This window comes from Capricornis sumatraensis, chromosome 8, assembly GCF_032405125.1.
Source record: "Capricornis sumatraensis isolate serow.1 chromosome 8, serow.2, whole genome shotgun sequence".
Lineage (NCBI taxonomy): Eukaryota > Metazoa > Chordata > Mammalia > Artiodactyla > Bovidae > Capricornis > Capricornis sumatraensis.
In genome coordinates this window covers 21,193,861-21,214,052 of record NC_091076.1, presented here as the reverse complement: position 1 = coordinate 21,214,052, position 20,192 = coordinate 21,193,861, and the positions used below count along the sequence as shown (strand labels likewise).

Below are 20,192 nucleotides of genomic sequence, written 5' to 3'. Positions count from 1 at the left end.
AAATCTGTTCCCCCGGAGTGACATTCAGCTGGAGCTAACTGCTGCCCTCTTTAGGTATATGGGTGCTCCCATCACGGCCTAACACCCTGCCTGCTCTACTTGCTTTTGTTACCTGCCCGTCGTTTACACCTGCTTTCCTTGCTCACTGAACACCCCTTCACAGGCTCCACAATCACTCGCACAGCAAGGCTCCTGGGCTGAGCCAGGTGAGAATCCTTGACCACTGTCTACAGAATCTGCGACTGATCCATCAACAGATGAATGGATAAAGATGTGTACATATATACAATATTACACATAAAAATGAAAGAAACTGGGTTATTTGTAATGATGTGGATGGACCTAGAGACTGCCATACAGAATGAAATCAGAAAGAGGAAAACAAATATTGTGTATTAATGCCTATAGATAGAAGCTAGAAAAATGGCACAGCTGATCCTATTTGCCCGGCAGGAATGGAGATGAAGACGTAGAGGGTGGACATGTAGAAACGGGGTGGGAAGGAGAGAGTGGGACGAACTGGGAAGTAGCACTGACATCTGTATATTACCGTCTGGAAAATGTAGATGGCTAGCAGGAGGCAGTTGTGTAGCATGGGGAGCTCAGCTCGGCGCTCTGCGATGACCTGGAGGGGTGGGAGGGTGGGAGGCTCAAGAGGGAGGGGAGGTATGGATACGCACAGCTGATTCACTTGGTGGCACAGCAGAAACCAACACAACATTGTAAAGCGATCGAACTCCAATAATAATATTTCTAAAAATCTGGGACTGAACAAATCAAGCAGAAAGGCTTTGCTGAGCGGTCCTGTGACCTCCATGAGGACAGAAACTGCTCCTGAATCCCTCTCTGAGCTAGATAACCATCACGTTCTCTCCAACCACAGGAACCGTCCTGATAGGTCAAGTGCTTCATTGCTGGGTAAAAACCATGCCGGATGAGCAGTCCCGGGCTTTCGCTCTCCTGATCCTGGACTCTTGACTTGGAGGCAGAGAAGCTGCCTGCTGGTTTTCCCAGAGTGTGACCAGAGTGGTGGGAAACAGATGCTAGCCTCCAGTAAAAGCCCCGAAGCAGTGATTTCTCCAACTCTTCACACCTGGCTCTTCTGGAGTCTGGCCCCGGTGAGAAGTCAGCAGAGTCCCTTAAACAAAGTGAAGAATTCAGGGCAGACTGCCTGACCGTCTTCACTGGGCTCCTGGCTGTGCGGCTTCATCACCCGCACTATGGTCCCGACTTGGCATCTTTAAGCCCAGACGGCGCAGGGAGTTGACAAAGTAGCGAGGAGGCCTGCAGAGCAAGTTGAGTTCTTCCTTCTGGGGCTGCAGGGCAGGCAGGGTCAGCTGGCAGGCATGCAGGTGCAGGGGGAGGTGGCGGGCCTTGGACTGCTGCAGCCCCAGCTTCTTCAGGATCCCGGCAGACAGTTTCTACACAAAGGAAAGAGCTCGTGAGAGCCAGGCCGGAGGCACCTCTGACCAGCAGCCAGGGGTAGAAGACTTCCACTTCCAGGCCCCATCACTGACCCCCCTGGATGACAGTGAGGGACAGCCTGGTTCTGGACCATCTCTAGGAAGGGTTCAGAAGCCACGTGACAGAAAACCCACCACACTGGGAAAGCGCTCTTTGGCCAGTTCTCTGGCTTTCTGAGAATGAGCTATAACAGTGAAAAACAAGTTTCCACCAAGGCTCTTTAGCAATAGCATGAAAGGCTGCTTTGAGCCTTCAAATGTCTCCTGTCTGCTTCTGAATTTCTCCCTAACCTAAAGAGCTAGCAGGAGGATTACTGTTGTTTAGTTGCTTAGTTGTGTCAGACTCTTTGTGACCCCATGGACTGTAGCCTGCCAGGCTTCTCTGTCCATGGGATTCTCTGGGGAAGAATACTGGAGTGGGTGCCATGCTCTCCTCCAGCGGATCTTTCTGAACCAGAGACTGAACCCGTGACCCCCATGTCTGCATTGCAGGTGGATGCTTTACTGCTGAGCCACCAGGGAAGCCCAGCTGGCAGGGTGCTGTGTCTGAAAACCATCGACACGCCTTTGCTGCAACTGACTTTAGGGACTTAACAAGGGGAAGGCGTAAGTTTTCTCCCTTATTCTGTTACATCTTGGGTCAAAAAGATATTACCTGAGGGGCCAGCCTGTTCCAGTCTGAGTACTTGTGATCACCAAGGACTGGGCAATCCAACCCAAAAGACAGGTGAACGCGAAGCTGATGTTTTATTCCTTTAAAAAGGGAAAGCGAGGAGACTTGTGATTACCTATAGAAACGATACCACTGGCGGCATCTGCTTCTAATCATATTAAATCAAAGCACAGTAAAATTGGCAAAACCCCAACTACAATGAAGGGTAAAGGATAATATAACAAATGATGAGCTATTAGGAAATAATACCGTTAAGCCTCTAAGTACCCCTCCCCGTCACAGTTCCCTTTCCACCACACATAACCACTCCAATCAACTTGAGGTCTATCGCTGCATGCTTTTCGCTTTTTTAAAAAATAACTTTATCGTATAACATTAAATAGTACTACTTGGCACATTTATTTTTATATTATGGCAAAATATACATAAAATTTGAACTTTTTTTAAAAACAGAATTTGAAAGTAGTTCATTAGGAATTATCTCTTTTTTTTAAGGCTGCACAGCACGGCATGCAGTACCTAAGTTCCCCAAGCGGCATGGAATCTGTGCTCCTGCAGTGGAAGCTTGAAGTCCTAACCACCGGACCGCCAGGGAAGTCCCAAGGTTTACCATTTTAGTCCGTTTTAAGCGTTCAGTTCAGTGGCATTAAGTACATTCACACTGCTCTGGAACCATCACCACTGTCCATCTCCAGAACCCTTTCGCCCCAAACTGAAACCCTGTCCCCATAAACCGTAACTCCCCTCCCCCTCCTCCCTCCAGCCCCTGTAACCGCCACTCTGCTATCCGTCTCTACGAACCTGATGACTCTAGGTATCTCACATAAGTGGAATCATACAGTGTGTGCCCTTTTGCGCTAGGCTTCTTTAATTTAGTGTAGTGTCTGTAAGGTTTGATCCAGCTGAAGCACGTGTCAGAACCTGCTTCTTTTCTATGGCTGGGTAATATTTCACTGCATGAAGTACCACCATGTCTTTCCAATCATCTGCTGATGGACATGTGGGTTGTGTTCACCTTTTGGCTACTGTGTATAGTGCCGCTATGAACAGTGGTGGACAGACATCTTTTTGAGGAACCCGTTTGCAAATTTTTAAATAAACGTAAGCAAACTGTTCACATCCTTACGCTACTGTTTTTCACAATCCCATCCCCATGAGAGCTCCCAGCCTTGGATCAGCATCAGAAGCACACTCTGGTACAACCTCAGCACCTCATAATACCGGGGGCTCAGAGGCAGGGCAGGGCCCAGCACGAGACCCTGTGTGAAGCCCTGAGGAGCCCCACAGCTCTGCCACCCGCTGGAGAACAGCACCCTCACCGGTAATAGGCTGGAGCTCCAGGAGGGCGGCGGACAGGCTGCTGCTCAGCACCTGGTACTGAGTCACTGCCAGCTGTGCGTTCCGGCTGCTCCGAACCCTCACCATCTTCCCGTCATCCACGCGGTAGCTCGGGGACAGCGTCATCTGCAGCCAAAGAAATCGAGACGTGACTTCAAAGGACGAGCAGAAAACCCGTCCCTCCAGAGGTGCTCACCGACCCACCTTGTGGTGATGCTGCTGGCCCTGCGCCTCCTTCTCGATGATGGGGATGTCCACGACTCCCGCTTCAGGCACCGGGACGCGCACGGTGATCGCCCTGGGGGGACACACAAACCCTGCCTGAGCCGTGAAGATGAGGAAGTGCTCCTTGGTTATTTGGCTACTTAGAGGCGTCATGCTGGACTTTCTGTACTACAAGAGGAGAGTGAAAAAGTTGGCTTAAAGCTCAACATTCAGAAAACGAAGATCATGGCATCCTGTTCCATCACCTCATGGGAAATAGATGGGGAAACAGTGGAAACAGTGTCAGACTTTATTTTTTTGGGCTCCAAAATCACTGCAGATGGTGACTGCAGCCATGAAATTAAAAGGCACTTACTTCTTGGAAAAAAAGTTACGAGCAACCTAGATAGTATATTCAAAAGCAGAGACATTACTTTGCCGACTAAGGTCCGTCTAGTCAAGGCTATGGTTTTTCCTGTGGTCATGTATGGATGTAAGAGTTGGACTGTAAAGAAGGCTGAGCACCAAAGAATTGATGCTTTTGAACTGTGGTGTTGGAGAAGACTCTTGAGAGTCCCTTGGACTGCAAGGAGATCCAACCAGTCCATTCTGAAGGAGATCAGCCCTGGGATTTCTTTGGAAGGAATGATGCTAAAGCTGAAGCTCCAGTACTTTGGCCACCTCATGTGAAGAGTTGACTCATTGGAAAAGACTCTGATGCTGGGAGAGATTGGGGGCAGGAGGAGAAGGGGACGACAGAGGATGAGATGGCTAGATGGCATCACTGACTCGATGGACGTTGAGTCTGAGTGAACTCCAGGAGTTGGTGATGGACAGGGAGGCCTGGCGTGCTGCAATTCATGGGGTTGCAAAGAGTCAGAAATGACTGAGCGACTGAACTGAACTGAACTGATAGCGAGTTCTGAGGGTCAGAGGGTCCCAAATAATCTCTTGGTATAGCGCTTAGCCTGACAGCTGTCACTATTCTTACAAACCTATCTTTTCTGCTACTAAAGTAAATATGCTGATTGCAGAATACTGTGGGCGGGGGGTGGGGGGTGGGAAACAGGAAAACAAACAAAAACAATTATATTAGTAACATGGTCTTTCATCCAGCCTTTAAAAGTGAGTATGGGCAGTTTCATTTTAAAGGGGGATAATATAGTTTTGTATCATTTATATCTTTCTTTTTTAAAGGATGAAAGATGGTAAGTTCAAGTTGCATAGGAAAGAAATGAATAAATAAAACGAACTGAATGAAAAATTCATAGGACTGCTCCTGCTCTATTTGTCAGGTAGATAAAACATGGAGGAAATGTGCTCCAAAAGTCACAGGAACCCCAAACACAGTTCAGTAACTCACTCCCAACCTCTCTTGTTGGAGGTCTATCACACCGCAGACAGGTAGAAGACTCTGATTTGTCCTTACGTTTAAACCTCCTCCAGGTCAATCAGCCTAAAACAGAATTGCTGGCCCAGGAGTCAAAAGCCCTCTCAGATATAACATCTCACACTCTGGACACCCAGCTGCAGGTTGGTAGCAGCTCAGACTGCTATCTGGTGCATTTTACCATACTTACACTGATTTATAACCACTAGATGACCCTTCCTAATGACCTAATGCTCCTGCTCAAAAACGTTCAGCCAATAAATATTCACTGAATGTAAACAGGCAATGATTTAGGTAGGCACTGGTTTTATATGGATGAATAAGACAAAAATCCCTACTGGTCAGACTTCTCTGGCCACCCAGTGGTTGAGACTCCATGCTTCCACTGCAGGGGGCCTGGGTTCAAACCCTGGTTGGGAAAATTCCCTAAGCCATGCTGTGTGCACCGCATGCCCCAACCAAAAAAAAGGAAAGAAAGGAAAAAAAAAAAAAAAAATCCCTGCTCTCAAAGAATCCCAAATCTAGTAAGAGAGGCTCAATAATTTACCTAAAGTCTCACACTGGTAAATAACACAGGTGAGAGCTGAACACAGATCTTTCTGAGCATTTAGCTACCATGCTAAACTTGCTCCATTACCTGTCATCTCTCATTGAGGTGATTCTCAAAACTTCATTCCTCATCAGAGTCATTTGTGGAGCTTTTTAAAGATACAGATACCTAAACCTCACACCCACCAGACTTATGAATCAGAACCTCTGTGGGTGGGTCTCAAGCATATAGATTTTTTTTAAGGTTCCCAAGATAGCAAAGCAACTTCAAAATCTATAATACAAAAAGGACAAACATCCAAAATATGAAAAGACTGCTCACCAATCAAAAAGAAAATAATAACCTTATAGAACACAGGCAAAAGAAAACAGTCTGTTCACAGAAAGGAAAACTCAAACTGCTGATAAACACACACACACACACATACACACAAAACCAGCCAACACCACCAGTTAACAGGGGAACAGAAAATAAAGCATATATATTTTTACCAACAGAGTGGCAAACCTTTTAAAAATGAATTGATCAGGCATAATGCGAAGTGGATACTCATCACTGCTAGTGGGAATAAAAACTGACATCATCATTTTGGTGGAGAAGGCAATGGCACCCCACTCCAGTACTCTTGCCTAGAAAATCCAATGGACGGAAGAACCTGGTAGGCTACGGTCCATGGGGTCACTAAGAGTCAGACACGACTGAGCAACTTCACTTTCACTTTTCACTTTCATGCATTGGAGAAGGAAATGGCAACCCACTCCAGTGTTCTTGCCTGGAGAATCCCAGGGATGGGGGAGGCTGGTGGGCTGCCATCTATGGGGTCGCACAGAGTTGGACTTGACTGAAGCGACTTAGCAGCACCAGCAGCATCATTTTGGAGAGCAACTTGGGTAGTAACTATTCAAATTTTATAAAGTGTGCACCCTTCAACCCAGTAATTCCATTTCTGGGCATTTGTCCTAAGGATATACTCACATATTCTTTGCAAGAGGCTTTGAAAAATTGAAAACTGCCTAAACATCAATAAGGAAGTTATGATATATCTACACAACGAATACATACAATAAAGCCATTGAAGAGGAGACAGCTCTAACTGTGCAACACAAAAGGCCCTCCAAGATACACTGTCCAAGTGAAAAACTTCTACTGCTAAGTCGCTTCAGTTGTGTCCAACTCTGTGCGACCCCATAGACGGCAGCCCATCAGGCTCTGCCGTCCCTGGGATTCTCCAGGCAAGAACACTGGAGTGGGGTTGCCATTTCCTTCTCCAATGCATGAAAGGAAAAGTGAAAGTGAAGTCGCTCAGTCGTGTCCGATTCTTAGCAACCCCATGGACTGCAGCTCACCAGGCTCCTCCGTCCATGGGATTTTCCAGGCGAGAGTACTGGAGTGGGGTGCCATTGCCTTCTCCCTCCAAGTGAAAAAAGCAGGTTGCAAAGCAATGCAAAATATGCTGCCATACAATCATCTGCTTATACATATCCCACATAACTCTACAAGTTTACACAAGACACTAGCAACAGCAACTGCTTCAGAAACAGGAAACTGAGTAGATGGGGATAGGAGTGGTTTCATTTTTGCTCATGTACCTTTCTTCTATAAAAAAACTAAGGTTGGCAAAATTGAAAAAGACACATATATCCCACTGTTCATTGCAGCACTATTTACAACAGCTAGAACATGGAAGCAACCAAGATGTCCATTGAGAGATGAATGGATAAAGAAGTTGTGGTACATATACACAATGGAATGCTACTCAGCTATAAAAAGGAATGCCTTTGAGTCAGTTCTAATGAGGTGGATGAACCTAGAGCCTATTATACAGAGTGAAGTAAGTCAGAAAGGGAAAGATAAATATCACACACTAACACATATATACATAATCTAAGAAGATGGTACCGAAGCATTTATTTGCAGGACAGCAATGGAGAAACAGACATAGAGAATAGATTTAAGGACATGGGGAGAGGGGAGGAGAGGGTGAGATGTATGGAGAGAGTAACATGGAAACTGACATTACCATATGTAAAACAGATAGCCAATGGGAATTTGCTGTATGTCTCAGGAAACTCAAACAGGGGCTCTGTATCAACCTAGAAGGGTGGGATGGGGAGGGAGATGGAAGGGAGGTTCAGGAGGGAGGGGATATACGTATACCTATGGCTGATTCATGCTGAGGTTTAACAGAAAACAACAAAATTCTGTAAAGCAATTATCCTTCAATTAAAAAAATAAATTATATTTATTTAAAAAAACACTAAGATTGGGACTTCTCTGGTGGTCCAATGGCGGGGGCCTGGGTTCGATCCCTCGTCAGGGAATTAGATCCCACATGCCACAGTTCAGAGTTCCTATGCTGCAACTGAAGATTCCACATGCCACAGTGAAGATCAAAGATCCTGCACACTGCAATTAAGACCCAGCACAGCCAAATAAACAAAAACTGAGGTAAGTCTATATGCACCAACGTGAGTTACACGTCTACAGACGAAGAGTTAAGTCGGAAAAGTACAGTGTACACTGTACAATGTCACATACGCACACACACAGTATACATATCAGTGTGCTCAGTCACTCCATCGTGTCCTGCTCTTTGCAACCCTGTGGACTGTAGCCCACCAGGCTCCTCTGTCCATGGGATTTCCTAGGCAAGAATACTAGAGTGGGTTGCTATGCCCTCCTCCAGCGGATCTTCCCAACTCAGGGATCGAAACTGCATCAGACACGTATGTAAATAGGATGAGTAAGCGCCACAGGAATAAAACCCAAACTACCCCAAGGGAAGGAACGAGAATAATAGAATGAAAGAATTCTCCAGGACTTTTTTTTTTTGCTTTATCCATGTTGTCTGACATTTTACCACAACAATCAAATCATATTACTTGCATAATTAATTTTTAATAATTTTTATGTACAGCCATAATTAGGAACCACTATACTATCAGACTCTAATAGTCTAAGCACTAAATCTATTTCCTATAATTTTTATATGTCCAGAGATCCTAAGACAGTGCCTTCTGTCACCAGGGATTCCTGATGTAAGAAGAGCTGAAGAAATGAAAGAGGGCCTACACCACCTCGACCGCTATTGACAGGTTTCGTACCAGTACTTCTTTGTCACCTGACGGGTTCTAAACAGCTCTTGGACTTGATGCGCCACTTCTTTTTCCCAAGCCAACACCATCACACCTGTGGTTTCCTTGTCCAGCCGATGGCACAGGTGCAGCGGCTTTGCCTTGGGGCCGTGAAGTATCTTTGCCAGGACAGGCAGTACATCACTGATGCAGAGCTTGACCCCAGGGCCACCTGAGAAGGAAAGAGCCAGAGACCTGAGTGGCCAGGGAAAGATCCCATCAAAGACCTCGACTTGGGAAAAGCAGATTACTGGATTAACAGCAGATGCTCTTGAGGGCAGTAAAACTGAAGTGTGGTCCAGGGACTAGCAACATGTCAGTACGCCCGGGGAACCTGCTAGAAAGGAATCTCAGGCCCCCAACCCAGATAATGAATCAAACTCTGCATTTTAACAAAACGCCCAAGTGACTTACATGCATAATAAACTTTAAGAAACAAGATTCCAAGGTATGTGGCTTTCTCCTCAGACATAAACAATTTTTTAAAGGTATTTATGTACTCAAACTAAAATTAGCAACCAAAATGAGGAGGCCTGATATTTCACTATATAAACACAGGCTTGAGAATCTGCCAAGTAAACCCTAGTGAGAAATGCAAGAACATAAGGCCCTCCTGAGGCATTACGGAGGAGTTGAAAGATAGGCATTCCTGGGTTCCGTTCTATGGAGCCTCCTAACTAGCCATTGACCTTAGACATTACTTACCCTTTTCAACTTTTAGTTTTCTTATCTACAAAATGTGAATATCAGGATAATAATTATTTCTTGGGGAATGAAAAGGAAAGAAACTTAATGGAAGGATCAAGAGAAAAAAATACACACAAAGCACTAGGCAATGTCTAACTTAATTCCTTGTTTTCATGTACAACCATCTCTGTACCTCCCCCCAAAGCATTTGTACGTGTAGCTAAAACATGCCTTTCCCTCCAGCAAAACCCTTTCCACAATCGCATTTTTTCTATCAATCTTTCCTGACTCACTCCAGCTATCTCTGAAAATAAAAAACATCAGGGTCGAGGTGTCCATTAGGGTCGAGGTGCCCTGGGGTTTTGCTAGTTATACACCAACACATATTATGTCCTTTTTCCCAATTTTGATGGAAAATAATTTGAACACAGGAACTACACAGCCTTGGTCCTCTATAGAAATCCCTGGTGGAGGCTGGCACACAGCAAATTCCATACTGCTGGCTGCCAGATGCTTGGAAGATGGGGACCATCTTATTTATCTCTGTGTCCTCTCTGGTGTCTTACATAGGTTAGTATCCTTCAGTTCAGTTCAGCTCAGTTCAGTTCAGTCACTCAGTCGTGTCCGACTCTTTGTGACCCCATGAATCGCAGCACGCCAGGCCTCCCTGTCCATCACCAACTCCCGGAGTTAACTCAGATTCACGTCCATCGAGTCAGCCATCTCATCCTCTGTCATCCCCTTCTCCTCCTGCCCCCAATCCCTCCTAGCATCAGAGTCTTTCCCAATGAGTCAACTCTTCGCATGAGGTGGCCAAAGTACTGGAGTTTCATTACAAAAGTTTAATTACTCTGAAAGCAAAGCTTCAGGAAGCCCCGGGAGTAATGTCAGAGTTGCCCTTCCTTGTAACAGAAAGCAGCAGCGCCCCTCCCTCTTCCCCGCCACGTGCTCCTCACCATGCACAGGGAGACCGTAGGGCTTATTGATGACCACAAGGTCCTTGTCCTGATGGACAATTCCCCGGCTCAGCGCCTTAGCCAGCACGTTGGGGTGGACGCGCTGCAGCTGCTCTGTGAACCGCACTAGTTCTCGCACTCTTCGCTGAACAGGGTTTGTGGGCGCCTAGGGGAAGAGAAGGAGAGACGGGCAATGTCCGGTGAGGAGGTCTTTCACTAAATCTGGGTGAGAATTTGGGAAGGGAATGCCTGTATCTCTGCACTAGATGAGCGCCTTCCTCGAGTAATTTGAGAGCAGGGGTGCGTGTCTGTCCCACTGGTCCCCAAGTAGGGCTTAAGGCTGGGGTCGGCAGGAGCCAAAGACCCAGCCCACAGGAAGATCCCGCACCCTGCTTAGCTGTCCCCTTCGCTTTCTCCCAGTTCTCCCACCACAAGCCCTCGACATTTACCTGACAGGTGTCAGAGGACCCGCCTACTTCCCTCCCTCACCCCAGTGAGCGCACTGCCTCTTGGGAGTTGTGGTCTTTCTGGACTCACCGGCTCCTTCGTCTTTTGTTGCTGTTTCTGGGCCCGGAGTCTCTCTGCTAATCGCTGAGCATCCAGGGGCCGAGAGGCAGCAGCAGCAGCAGCAGCGGAACAAAGTGGTTTTGAGTAGAGGGTGAAAAGACTTCCGAGACACTGCCCGGAGCGCCGGACCCAGAGGCCGGGCGCGCTGCAGCCGGGCGCCGCCATCTTGCCGAGAAGGGAGGGGCGAGGCAAGACCACGCCCAGAGGAGAGCAACGAAAGGCGGGAGGGCGGGTGGGCGAGCCCTGCGAGTCACGTGGGCATGGCGGGGCGGGGCCCGGGGCGCATCACGTGGGGGCGGTGCGAGCTGAGTGCGGCTGCGCCGGCCGGTAGCTGCAGCTGGAGCGGTGGCGTTTGGAGGAGACGCGGTGAGTGTGTGCGAAAGCCGGGTTGGGACTGCGGAATGCCGGTGTCTCAAAGCTTTAACGTTTCTGCGGACCCAGGGTTTCCGTTCTCGGAGATCCCTGTCTCGGGAAACCGTTTCTCCTTTTGAGAGATGACCCCACTCAAAACCACCTCCCCGCCCCCGCGCCTGGTAGAAGTGATGCCCCATGAATGCTCGCCCCAGAGCGGTCTTGAGGCGCCCACCCTGTCCCTCTTGCCCCGAGGGACGCCTCCCGTCTTTTCTCCTTTCCTTATGGCTCGACCTTCGGAGATGCGGGATCAGTGAAACCTCTCCACCCCTCACCTCCTGACTCCCAACCTCTTTGTTTCACGTTGTAACTAGTCCTTCTCTCCCAGGGGTGATGGGGAGCCCCTTCCGTTACCCAGGGGCCTATATTTCCTTCCTGGCGAGCACCTTGAGTTTCTTCTGCCGTCTTCAAGAATTCATTTCTTGGGAGTCTCCTCCTTCAACTCCCGCCCCCCCCCCCCCGCGGCTTCCAAAGAGAAGACAAAGTACGGAGCAGGAACCTTCCCTTCCCATTTCTCCTTCCTTCACTTCCTTCTCCGCCGTTTGCAGTCTCTCCAGACCCTCCCTTTCTCTTACAAAGTGCAGCGTTGGGACCCCCATGCCCATACTGCTTACGACTTAACGAAGTCAAGACTTTTTGACTTCACTGAGGGGTGGCAGGGAAGAGGAACGTCTGGTTGGGATAGTAACACTATAAAAGTAGCTTGGGACACACCTGCCATTTGTTAAGGATGATGCCCGAGCCTTAAAGGGATGTCAGAAAGCGAATGGGTCTGTGCTGGCGATAGAGGAAACAGTTACTGCTGAGCATGAAGGTTGCCAGACGAGTTAGTGAAACTAGGCTTGTGCTCTACCCCCCTAAAAAGGATTAGCATGAAACAGAGTTGAACAGGTAAGTGGAGCTAGCCTGTAGAAGAACTTTAACCTGAAGAAGAGTTTGATCTAGATGTGAGTCTGTGATCTAAGGAGTCTGTGAAGCTTCTGGAGCGGGAGGGAGACTTCTTGAAAGGTAGAAATGAATCTGACAGTTGAACGCAGGACATATTGAAAAGGAGGGGGCTTTGAGAGCAGGGAAATCGGCTAGGATGCTGCAAACTAGGTGGGCAGTAGTAAGGCTGTGCTTGGTTCAGTGGTCTTCTTCCCTACCCCATACTGTTCTTTGAGTTTAAATTGATTTTTGAGTTGTGCAGGTCAAGATGTATCAGTTGGCAGCTGCTGTTGAACAGTGAGTGCCTTAAGGATTCATTCATTCTTTTTTTTTTTTTTTTTTAATCCCCTTATCTGGTGCAGAGTAAACTCACAAATATCCTTGGACTGGGTGAGGTGCATTGTAGGCTTGTATTAGGTGTGTCTGAACATTTTGAATCATCTGATTTCTGTCCATTTATCTAAAGAGTGGAGGAAGGAGTAGATATATTTGTAAAGAGGGGGAAAGAAAGCTTGTGTGTGTTTCTGTAATGAGAGGTAATGGTTATAAACGTGAAGAATTTCAAGGGAGAATGGGGAAACAGCCTCTGTCTCTCCTACTGTTTTTCCTCCGCAGATTCACAGGAAAGACACAGATGTATAGAAGTTGAGAATTACCACCTTTTACTGATAATGCCCCAGACCCAGTTTCTAATTTCAGTAAACAGTCCCACATTATACGTTTCATAGATACCTGAAGCCTCCTTTCCAGGGACTCTAAAATTTGGACATCAGGACTTAAGTTTGTGTCCTTACGTTAATTACAAGCCTGTTTTAGGTGAAGGACTTTTATTTCGTGTCAGGGCCGGGGAACCTACTTCTGCCTTAACCTGTCCTTAGTAGTGTTCAAAAAGTGACTGCAGAATTTTCTTTGTGGCAGGAAACAAAATGAAGAACCTACTCAGATGTCATTGTCAGTGACTCAGACCTTGTGTTCTTGGGTTTCACCTTAACCCAAGGCATACGCTATAGTGCCTAGGAATAAAAACACTGGTTCCCCTTTCTTTTTTTTCTGGAGAAGGAACTTTGAGATTATTCTTGTTGAAACTTTGTGAGAGAAATTTGAAGAGTTTTGTTTGCTTGATATCACAGTACAGCTTTAGTCAATATGGATACAGAAGTTTGTTTCCTTAATGTTTATCCTGTGAGTCTAGGCACTTGCTGGTTATTGAAATAAAGTTGCTCTCAGTACACAAGAATTTATGCAGACCCCAATGTTCGTCGCAGTATTGTTTATAATAGCCAGGACATGGAAGCAACTTAGATGTCCATCAGCAGATGAATGGGTAAGAAAGCTGTGGTACATATACACAGTGGAGTATTACTCAGCCATTAAAAAAATACATTTGAATCAGTTCTAATGAGGTGGATGAAACTGGAGCCTATTATACACAGTGAAGTAAGCCAGAAAGAAAAACACCAATACAGTATACTAACGCATATATATGGGATTTAGAAAGATGGTAACGATAACCCTGTATGCGAGACAGCAAAAGAGACACAGATGTATAGGACAGTCTTCTGGACTCTGTGGGAGAGGGCAAGGGTGGGTTGATTTGGGAGAATGGCATTGAAACGTGTATAATATCATATAAGAAACGAATCGCCAGTCCAGGTTCGATACATGATACAGGATGCTTGGGGCTGGTGCACTGGGATGACCCAGAGGGATGGTATGGGGAGGGAGGTGGGAGGGGGGTTCAGGATTGGGAACATGTGTACATCCTTGGTGGATTCATGTTGATGTATGGCAAAACCAATACAATATTATAAAGTAATTAGCCTCCAATTAAAGTAAATAAATTTATATTAAAAAAAAGAATTTATGCAGAGATACATATTGTCTTTTTCCTCTTCCTCATTCAGTTGATCCTGTCTTGGTAGCTGATTTTTCTGCTTCTCCACCAATCTCATATTCTCTTTTTGGTTGAGGCCTCTTTTGTCTGGACTGTTTTCTCAGTACAAGGAGGGGAATTTTAGTAGTGATGTCTTCATTCTTACAGAGTACAAACATGGCTTCTATACATAGATCTTGATATACTTATCATATGTGTCTCTCCCATAACTATATAAAGAAGACCATGATAGTTTGCTTTTAAAAATATTTTCTATCCTGTGCAGGAATGACAAAGCCTTCTTTTTAATTCATAAATATAAACAGGAACTGACTAATAAAGGGAATTGTGTTTAAATTTCACAAATTTAAGGTTAATTAGTGGCATGAGGTTAACTTCTGGTTCCTTGACAGTGGTTTGCTAGTTGCAGATTAACCAGCGATTCAGTTTCCCTGCAAAGCAGGAAGTGCTTGGAGATTGTTTTATGGTTTTAGAGAGATTCAAAGAGGCAATTAGCAAGAGGTCTCTGGAGGTGTCCTGGGAAGTGCAGTTGTTGGCAGCTGGGAACTGGCCCCAGTTGAGCTGCTTGTGAACTTAAGTGAGTAATTTGGGCTTCAGTTTATTGTCTTTTCAGAGTTCCCTGGTGGTCCAGTGGTTAAGACTCCACACTTCCAATGCAGGGGTGCAGGTTTGATCCCTGGTCAGGGAACTAAGATCCCACGTGCTGTGAGGTGCAATGAAAAAATTAATAATAAAAGAAGATCCTTATCAGCTCTAAGCTCCTACTCTATGAAGACTTACCATCCACTGGCACTTAAGTATGTCTCTTTCTTATCAAGTGGAATTTATGTCAGACTTACCTTGAATACGTTTAGCATTGGCACAGGGATTCAGGATTTTGCTCCTGTTCCCACAGTTTAACCTTACGCCCCTGAGCTGACATTTATGTTCGGAGGTTTGCTTCATTGAATGCTGCTGGAATACACCTTCAGATTTCACTGGTGGGGTGTGGGAGGGAGTGCAGATAGGAAAAAAAAAAACAAAAAACCAGAAACAATGGTATTGACCTATAACATGGTGTGTGCTTTTTTCTGTGCCAACATTTCAAAAAGAAATTACGATGTACCATTGCCCCTTGTTACACGTTTATTCAGCTTTTGTTCAATGGTCAGGGCAGTTTGAGCTTAAGCCACTACTTCCTAAACTTTATTTTCATACTGTGACATGTGGAAATTACTGTTGTGTCACTGAGGAAGAAGACAGCTGTCCCGGGAGCTGTGGCTGTCCTGTCCCCCGCTGGCCATACACAGGCGAGGAGGAGCTCTCTGTGCTAAGGTCCATGCAGCGGGCAGCCTTACACGTTCAAGGTCTTTGTCCCAAACTCTGCCTGACTCTCAAGAGTAACAGTATCACTAGTTAGTTTTGTTCTGCTTTTAAACCAAAGCATGTTATATATTATCCCTTGAATCATCGCCCATTTTTACCTGACCATATCTGTTTTGGGGGTTTCCATTCTCTTTACTATTATTATCATGTAAGATTCAGTTGTACAGCACTATAATTCAACGTGTGTACCACACTACCAGGTGATGACTGCCATCAATCTAGGTGACCATTGTTATTTTTGTTAAATCTCTCTGTAATCTGTTCTGCGTTTGTGTGCCTTTGTGCTCTTGGCCCATTTAAAGACCATATTTGGGGACTTCCCTGGTGGTCCAGTGGCTGAGACTCTGTGCTCCTAATGTGGGGGCCTGGGGTTCTGGCCCTGGTTGGGGAACTAGATCCCACGTGCTTCAGCTAAAGATCTTGCTTGTTGCCATGAAGATCGAAGATCCCACATGCTTCAAATAAGACTTAGCACAGCCAAATAGATACTAAATATTAAAAAAAAAAAAAAAGACTGTACTTGTCCTCAGAAAGTGGCCCATTTTAAAGTGTATGAATGGGTAGTTAACTGATTAAGAGGTGGGAAATCCATTTGTCATGATACTTTAACCTCATTAGATTATGGGTGGACTTGCTCTGGCTCTTTTGAGAAAATAGGGAATTTCTTTAAGTAGCTTATTTTATGTTTTCCATTATAAAAGTATTATAGAAAATTGAAAATAAAAAAGTAGAAGGAAAATCATTCATATTTCTGTTTTCCAAATAGTGTTAATATCATGAGTTTTGTTGCCTTTTAAAAAAAAATCACGCATTCTTTCGTAATCGTAGAAATTTTCAAACATTTGCATGATAGAAAACAACTAATAAACCTCATGTACCCATCACTAGCCTCTCAAGCCAACCAGCACCAGGCCAGTCTTGTTCTCCATCCCACCGTTAACTCTCAGATGGTTTTGAATCAGATCCCAGAAATAATCATTTCGTCTGTAAACCCTTGGGTATGTATCCGTGAAAGATAAGGACTAGTTTTCAACATAAGCACAGTACTGTGATCACACCTTAAAAAATACGTTCCTGGGTATTACTGAGCAACCAGTCAGTGCACAGATTTTCCTGTTGGTTTCACTTCCTAACAGTTCATTTGTTTGAATCATCTGGATTCAAGAAGGGTCCACCCATCCTGTGTACACTTTTAATTAGAAGACTGAAACCATATGGGCATTCAGAAGAGAGAATGTGAACTGTCCACCTTGCGGATGCTAAGAGCTTACACTTCGAGTCAGACAGACTGGGTTTCAGACCAGCTCTGCTGCTTGCTAGCTGTGTAGCCGTGTGCAAAGTTACTTAAGCTCTCTCACTTTAGTTTCTTCATCCTGTCAAATGGAATTAATCTATGCCCTAGGACCGCCCTGAGGATTGAGTGAGTCAGTGCAGGTTAAAGCACAGTAGAGCCCAACACAGAGTTAGTAATAAAAGCTAGCTCTGTCCAGCACCTCGTATAGCACCGGGTGCATAGATTTGTGGAATAAAAATAGAGTAGGAGTCAAGAGCCGAGGAATTTGGTCTAATTCTGCCATTTAGGGGAATCACTTCAAAGTTTTGGACCCTAAATTTCTCATTAGGAAAGGGGACGGAGTGAACAACAAGATGATCACTGACATTCCAGAACTTGCAGGAAACGAGGCAGGTGTGATATTCCAGAAACAACGTGAGCTTCTAAAACAGACTGGGGTTTGCATCTTGCACTTTATTATTTACAAGCATTTAATCTCAACCTCAGTTTCGTCATATGTGCAATGGAATTAATGATACTTAGTAAAATTGTTGTGATGAGCAAGAAGATAAATATGTCTGGTTCCTAGTGTGTAGTGGGCACTCAGACAGCATTTTATGATTGTAAAACAGGAATGTTACATTGGAGCATTCAACATCTTAAGAACTGTGTGTTCTGTGGCATTTGTATAAATGAAGATGACCAAGTGTCTTATGGCAAAAGGAATATACACTGGAAGGGTGAACCTGGAAACTGTGTTTCCAGTACATGGATGATGGAAAATTAAGGGACTATTCAATGATGTTGATAAAAGCCAAAGGATATAAGGATCCCTGGAGAAATTCAGGAAGGTCTTTGCAACAGATGGTTACGTAAAGTTGAATAAACCTGTTTTCTGTTATCATTTAAAAATTTCACAGTGAGTCAGAAATGACTTTTTAAATTGCAGTATATGCAAGCATTATGTTAGTTTCAGGTGTGCTACATGGTGATTTGATGTTTGCATTTTTATGAAATCACCACAATAAGTCTAGTACCCATCTGTCCCCATACAAAGTTACTAGACTGCTGTTGACCATATTCCTTGTGCTGTATATTACATCCCTGGGCTTGATTCATTTTTGTTTTTGCTTGTTTAAATTGCATGTATCAGTGAACTCGTATGGTATTTGTCTCTCTGACTTATTTCACTTAGCATAATATACCCTCTAGATGTTGTCGTGGGTGGCATGATTTCATTTTTGTTTGGGCTGAGTAATATTCCATTCACCTATGAGTGGACTCAGGTTGCTTCCATATTTTGGCTCTTGTAAATAATGCTGCAGTGAACATTGGTGCGCATGTTATCTTTTTGAATTCATGTTTTTGTTTCCTTTGGGTGAATACGCAGAAGTGAAATCTCTGGATTATTTGGCAATTCTATTTTTAGGTTTTCGAGGAACTTCCATATAGTTTTCTGTAGTTTACAGTTCTACCAGCAACGCATGAAGGTCCCCTTTTCTCTACGTTCTCACCAAAATTTGTCATTTCTTGTCTTTTTGATACAGCCATTCTGAGAGGTACGAGATGGTATCCGTTGTGGTTTTGATTTGCGTTTCCCTGATAGTTAGTGATGTTGAGAATCTTTTCATGTGCCTGTTGGCCACCTGTGTATCTTCTTGGAAGAAGGTCTGTTCAGGTCCTCTGTCCATTTTTTAGTCAGGTGGTTTCTTTGATGTTGTGTGAATTCTTTGTATATTTTGGGTATTAACCCTTATCTGATGTGTTTGCAAATACAGTATCTTTTTAATTCTGATCGAAGCAAATACAGTATCTTCTCCCACTCAGTAGGCTGCCTTTTTGTTTTGTTGATAGTTTCTTCACTGTGCAAAGACTTTTTTAAGACTGATGTAGTCCCATTTGTTTATTTTGCTTTTGTTTCCCTTGCCTGAAGAGACAGATCCAAAAAAAATTGTTAAGATCAAGGTCAAAGATCTGCCTGTGTTTTCTTCTAGAATCTTTTGGTTTCGGATCTTACATTTCAGTCTTTAATCCATTTTGAGTTTGTTTTTGTCTGCAGTGTAAGAAAGTGGTTTGGTTTCAACCATTTGCTGGTTGCTGTCCCGTTTTCTCAACACCATTTGTTGACAAGGATGTCTTTTCCCCATTGTGTATCCTTATCTTCTTTGCCATAGATTCACTGACCGTATAAAAAGATGTCGATTGGATGTGTGTGTGTGTTTATTTATCTTTGACTTTTGGAACATGCTGCATTTGTCCTAATGATATTTTTGGTTTAATGAAAATAACTTGCATTAGCTGTTAAAGGGAGAGCTGCACTGTTAACTGACTTAGAAAAGCAAATCAATTCTGAGTTGACTGATCCAGTGTCCTGGTCAGCATTTCCCCAACATGCTTGGGAAGAGTCGCCTGAGGTACCTGGAAGCCACAGCAGGTCACTCCTCCAGGAGTCTGGGCTCAGTGAGGGCTGGGTCCGGGCCCAGGGGTCGGTGTTGCCCCCTCACCCCTGCCCGGGGAGCACCCCTGTGTCTGCACCTCTGCCCCGAGTCCTCCGCCGCTGAGCCCGGTGCTCCTGCTCTGCCCGGCCTTCTGTAGCTTCACCTGTGCCTGGTTTTTTACTTGCCAGAGTTAATTTTTTTTCCGGATGCTCCAAGGTGTGAGTCACATTCTTACCAGCAACACCCTCTGTGTGCTCAGATGCATCCCTTCCGTTTTTCCTATTGGAGCCTGCGGTCTTCCTCCTCCTCCCTTTGCTGCTCCCTGTCAGTCTCATTCAGAAACGGACCTTCACTCTCCTCCTGGGCTGGCTCCATGGGGTTACTCCTCCTGGGCCCCTTCAAGGGATTACTGGCTCCATGACGTCACATGTCTTGGTTACGTCCTTACGTCCTAAGAAATATCTGAAGGACTTTATTTTGCCCACAAACTTGTTTGATAGTTTGGAAGTAGAGTCGAGTCCCAAGCTAGAAGTGCTTTTCTCTCAGAGTTTTGAAGGTGTCCTTATACTTCCCAGGGTCTGTAAGTGTTTTTGAGGTGTGGAGGTTCACACCGTTTCTGCATCCCCTTGTTCTGCTGGTTCGGTTTTTCTTTTCACCTTCACTGGGAGTTTGAGGACAGTCCCTGCATTCCTGATGGTCTGGAGTTCCATGATGGTGTATCCTGGTGTGGGTCTTTCCTTTTCTGCCATTCTTGGTCCACAGTGGATCCTTTTATTCTGAAAATTCATGTCCTGCAATCCTGGGACATTTTCTTCTATCATTTCTGTGATTTTTCTCCCCATCTTTTCTTTTCCTTTGATCCTTTTTCATACGTCCATTCTTGTCGTATGGATACAGTAGCTCCAAAGAGGGCCCATCATAA

At 45.1% G+C, this 20,192-nt stretch overlaps 2 protein-coding genes across 8 annotated transcripts in view; one reads left to right on the top strand and one right to left on the bottom strand.

Moving 5' to 3' along the window:
* Positions 1-845: 845 nt before the first annotated feature.
* On the bottom strand, positions 846-11,127 carry RPUSD4 (RNA pseudouridine synthase D4). Of its 2 annotated transcripts, none has more exons than XM_068977904.1 (7): positions 10,933-11,127; positions 10,396-10,561; positions 8,723-8,924; positions 3,679-3,772; positions 3,456-3,600; positions 2,119-2,216; positions 846-1,421 (listed from the first exon to the last, which is right to left on the bottom strand). In XM_068977904.1, the coding sequence occupies exons 1-7, from the start codon at positions 11,125-11,127 to the stop codon at positions 1,182-1,184; spliced, it is 1,140 nt and encodes a 379-aa protein (XP_068834005.1). In that variant the 3' UTR covers positions 846-1,181. The 2 variants fall into 2 exon arrangements, with proteins under 2 accessions (XP_068834005.1, XP_068834007.1); XM_068977906.1 differs by having other exon boundaries at positions 3,456-3,527; positions 3,699-3,772.
* Positions 11,128-11,297: 170 nt separating this feature from the next.
* FAM118B (family with sequence similarity 118 member B) overlaps positions 11,298-20,192 on the top strand; it is a 48,122-nt gene continuing 39,227 nt past the window's right edge. For all 6 annotated transcript variants that reach the window (XM_068978168.1, XM_068978167.1, XM_068978165.1 and 3 more), the window contains exon 1: positions 11,298-11,328. The gene's annotated coding sequence lies outside the window, so the exon portion shown is untranslated. The remainder of the gene's footprint in view (positions 11,329-20,192) is intronic.

Bases quoted from the DNA above. Each gene is read 5' to 3' on its own strand.
- RPUSD4 (XM_068977904.1), bottom strand. From the start codon at position 11,127: ATGGCGGCGCCCGGCTGCAGCGCGCCCGGCCTCTGGGTCCGGCGCTCC. The intron at 3,773-8,722 runs GTACGAAACCTG...GTGTCCCCCCAG, and splicing joins CAGGTGACAAAGAAGTACTG to GGCGATCACCGTGCGCGTCC. The intron at 3,601-3,678 runs GTGGGTCGGTGA...CTTTGGCTGCAG, and splicing joins GCCAGCAGCATCACCACAAG to ATGACGCTGTCCCCGAGCTA.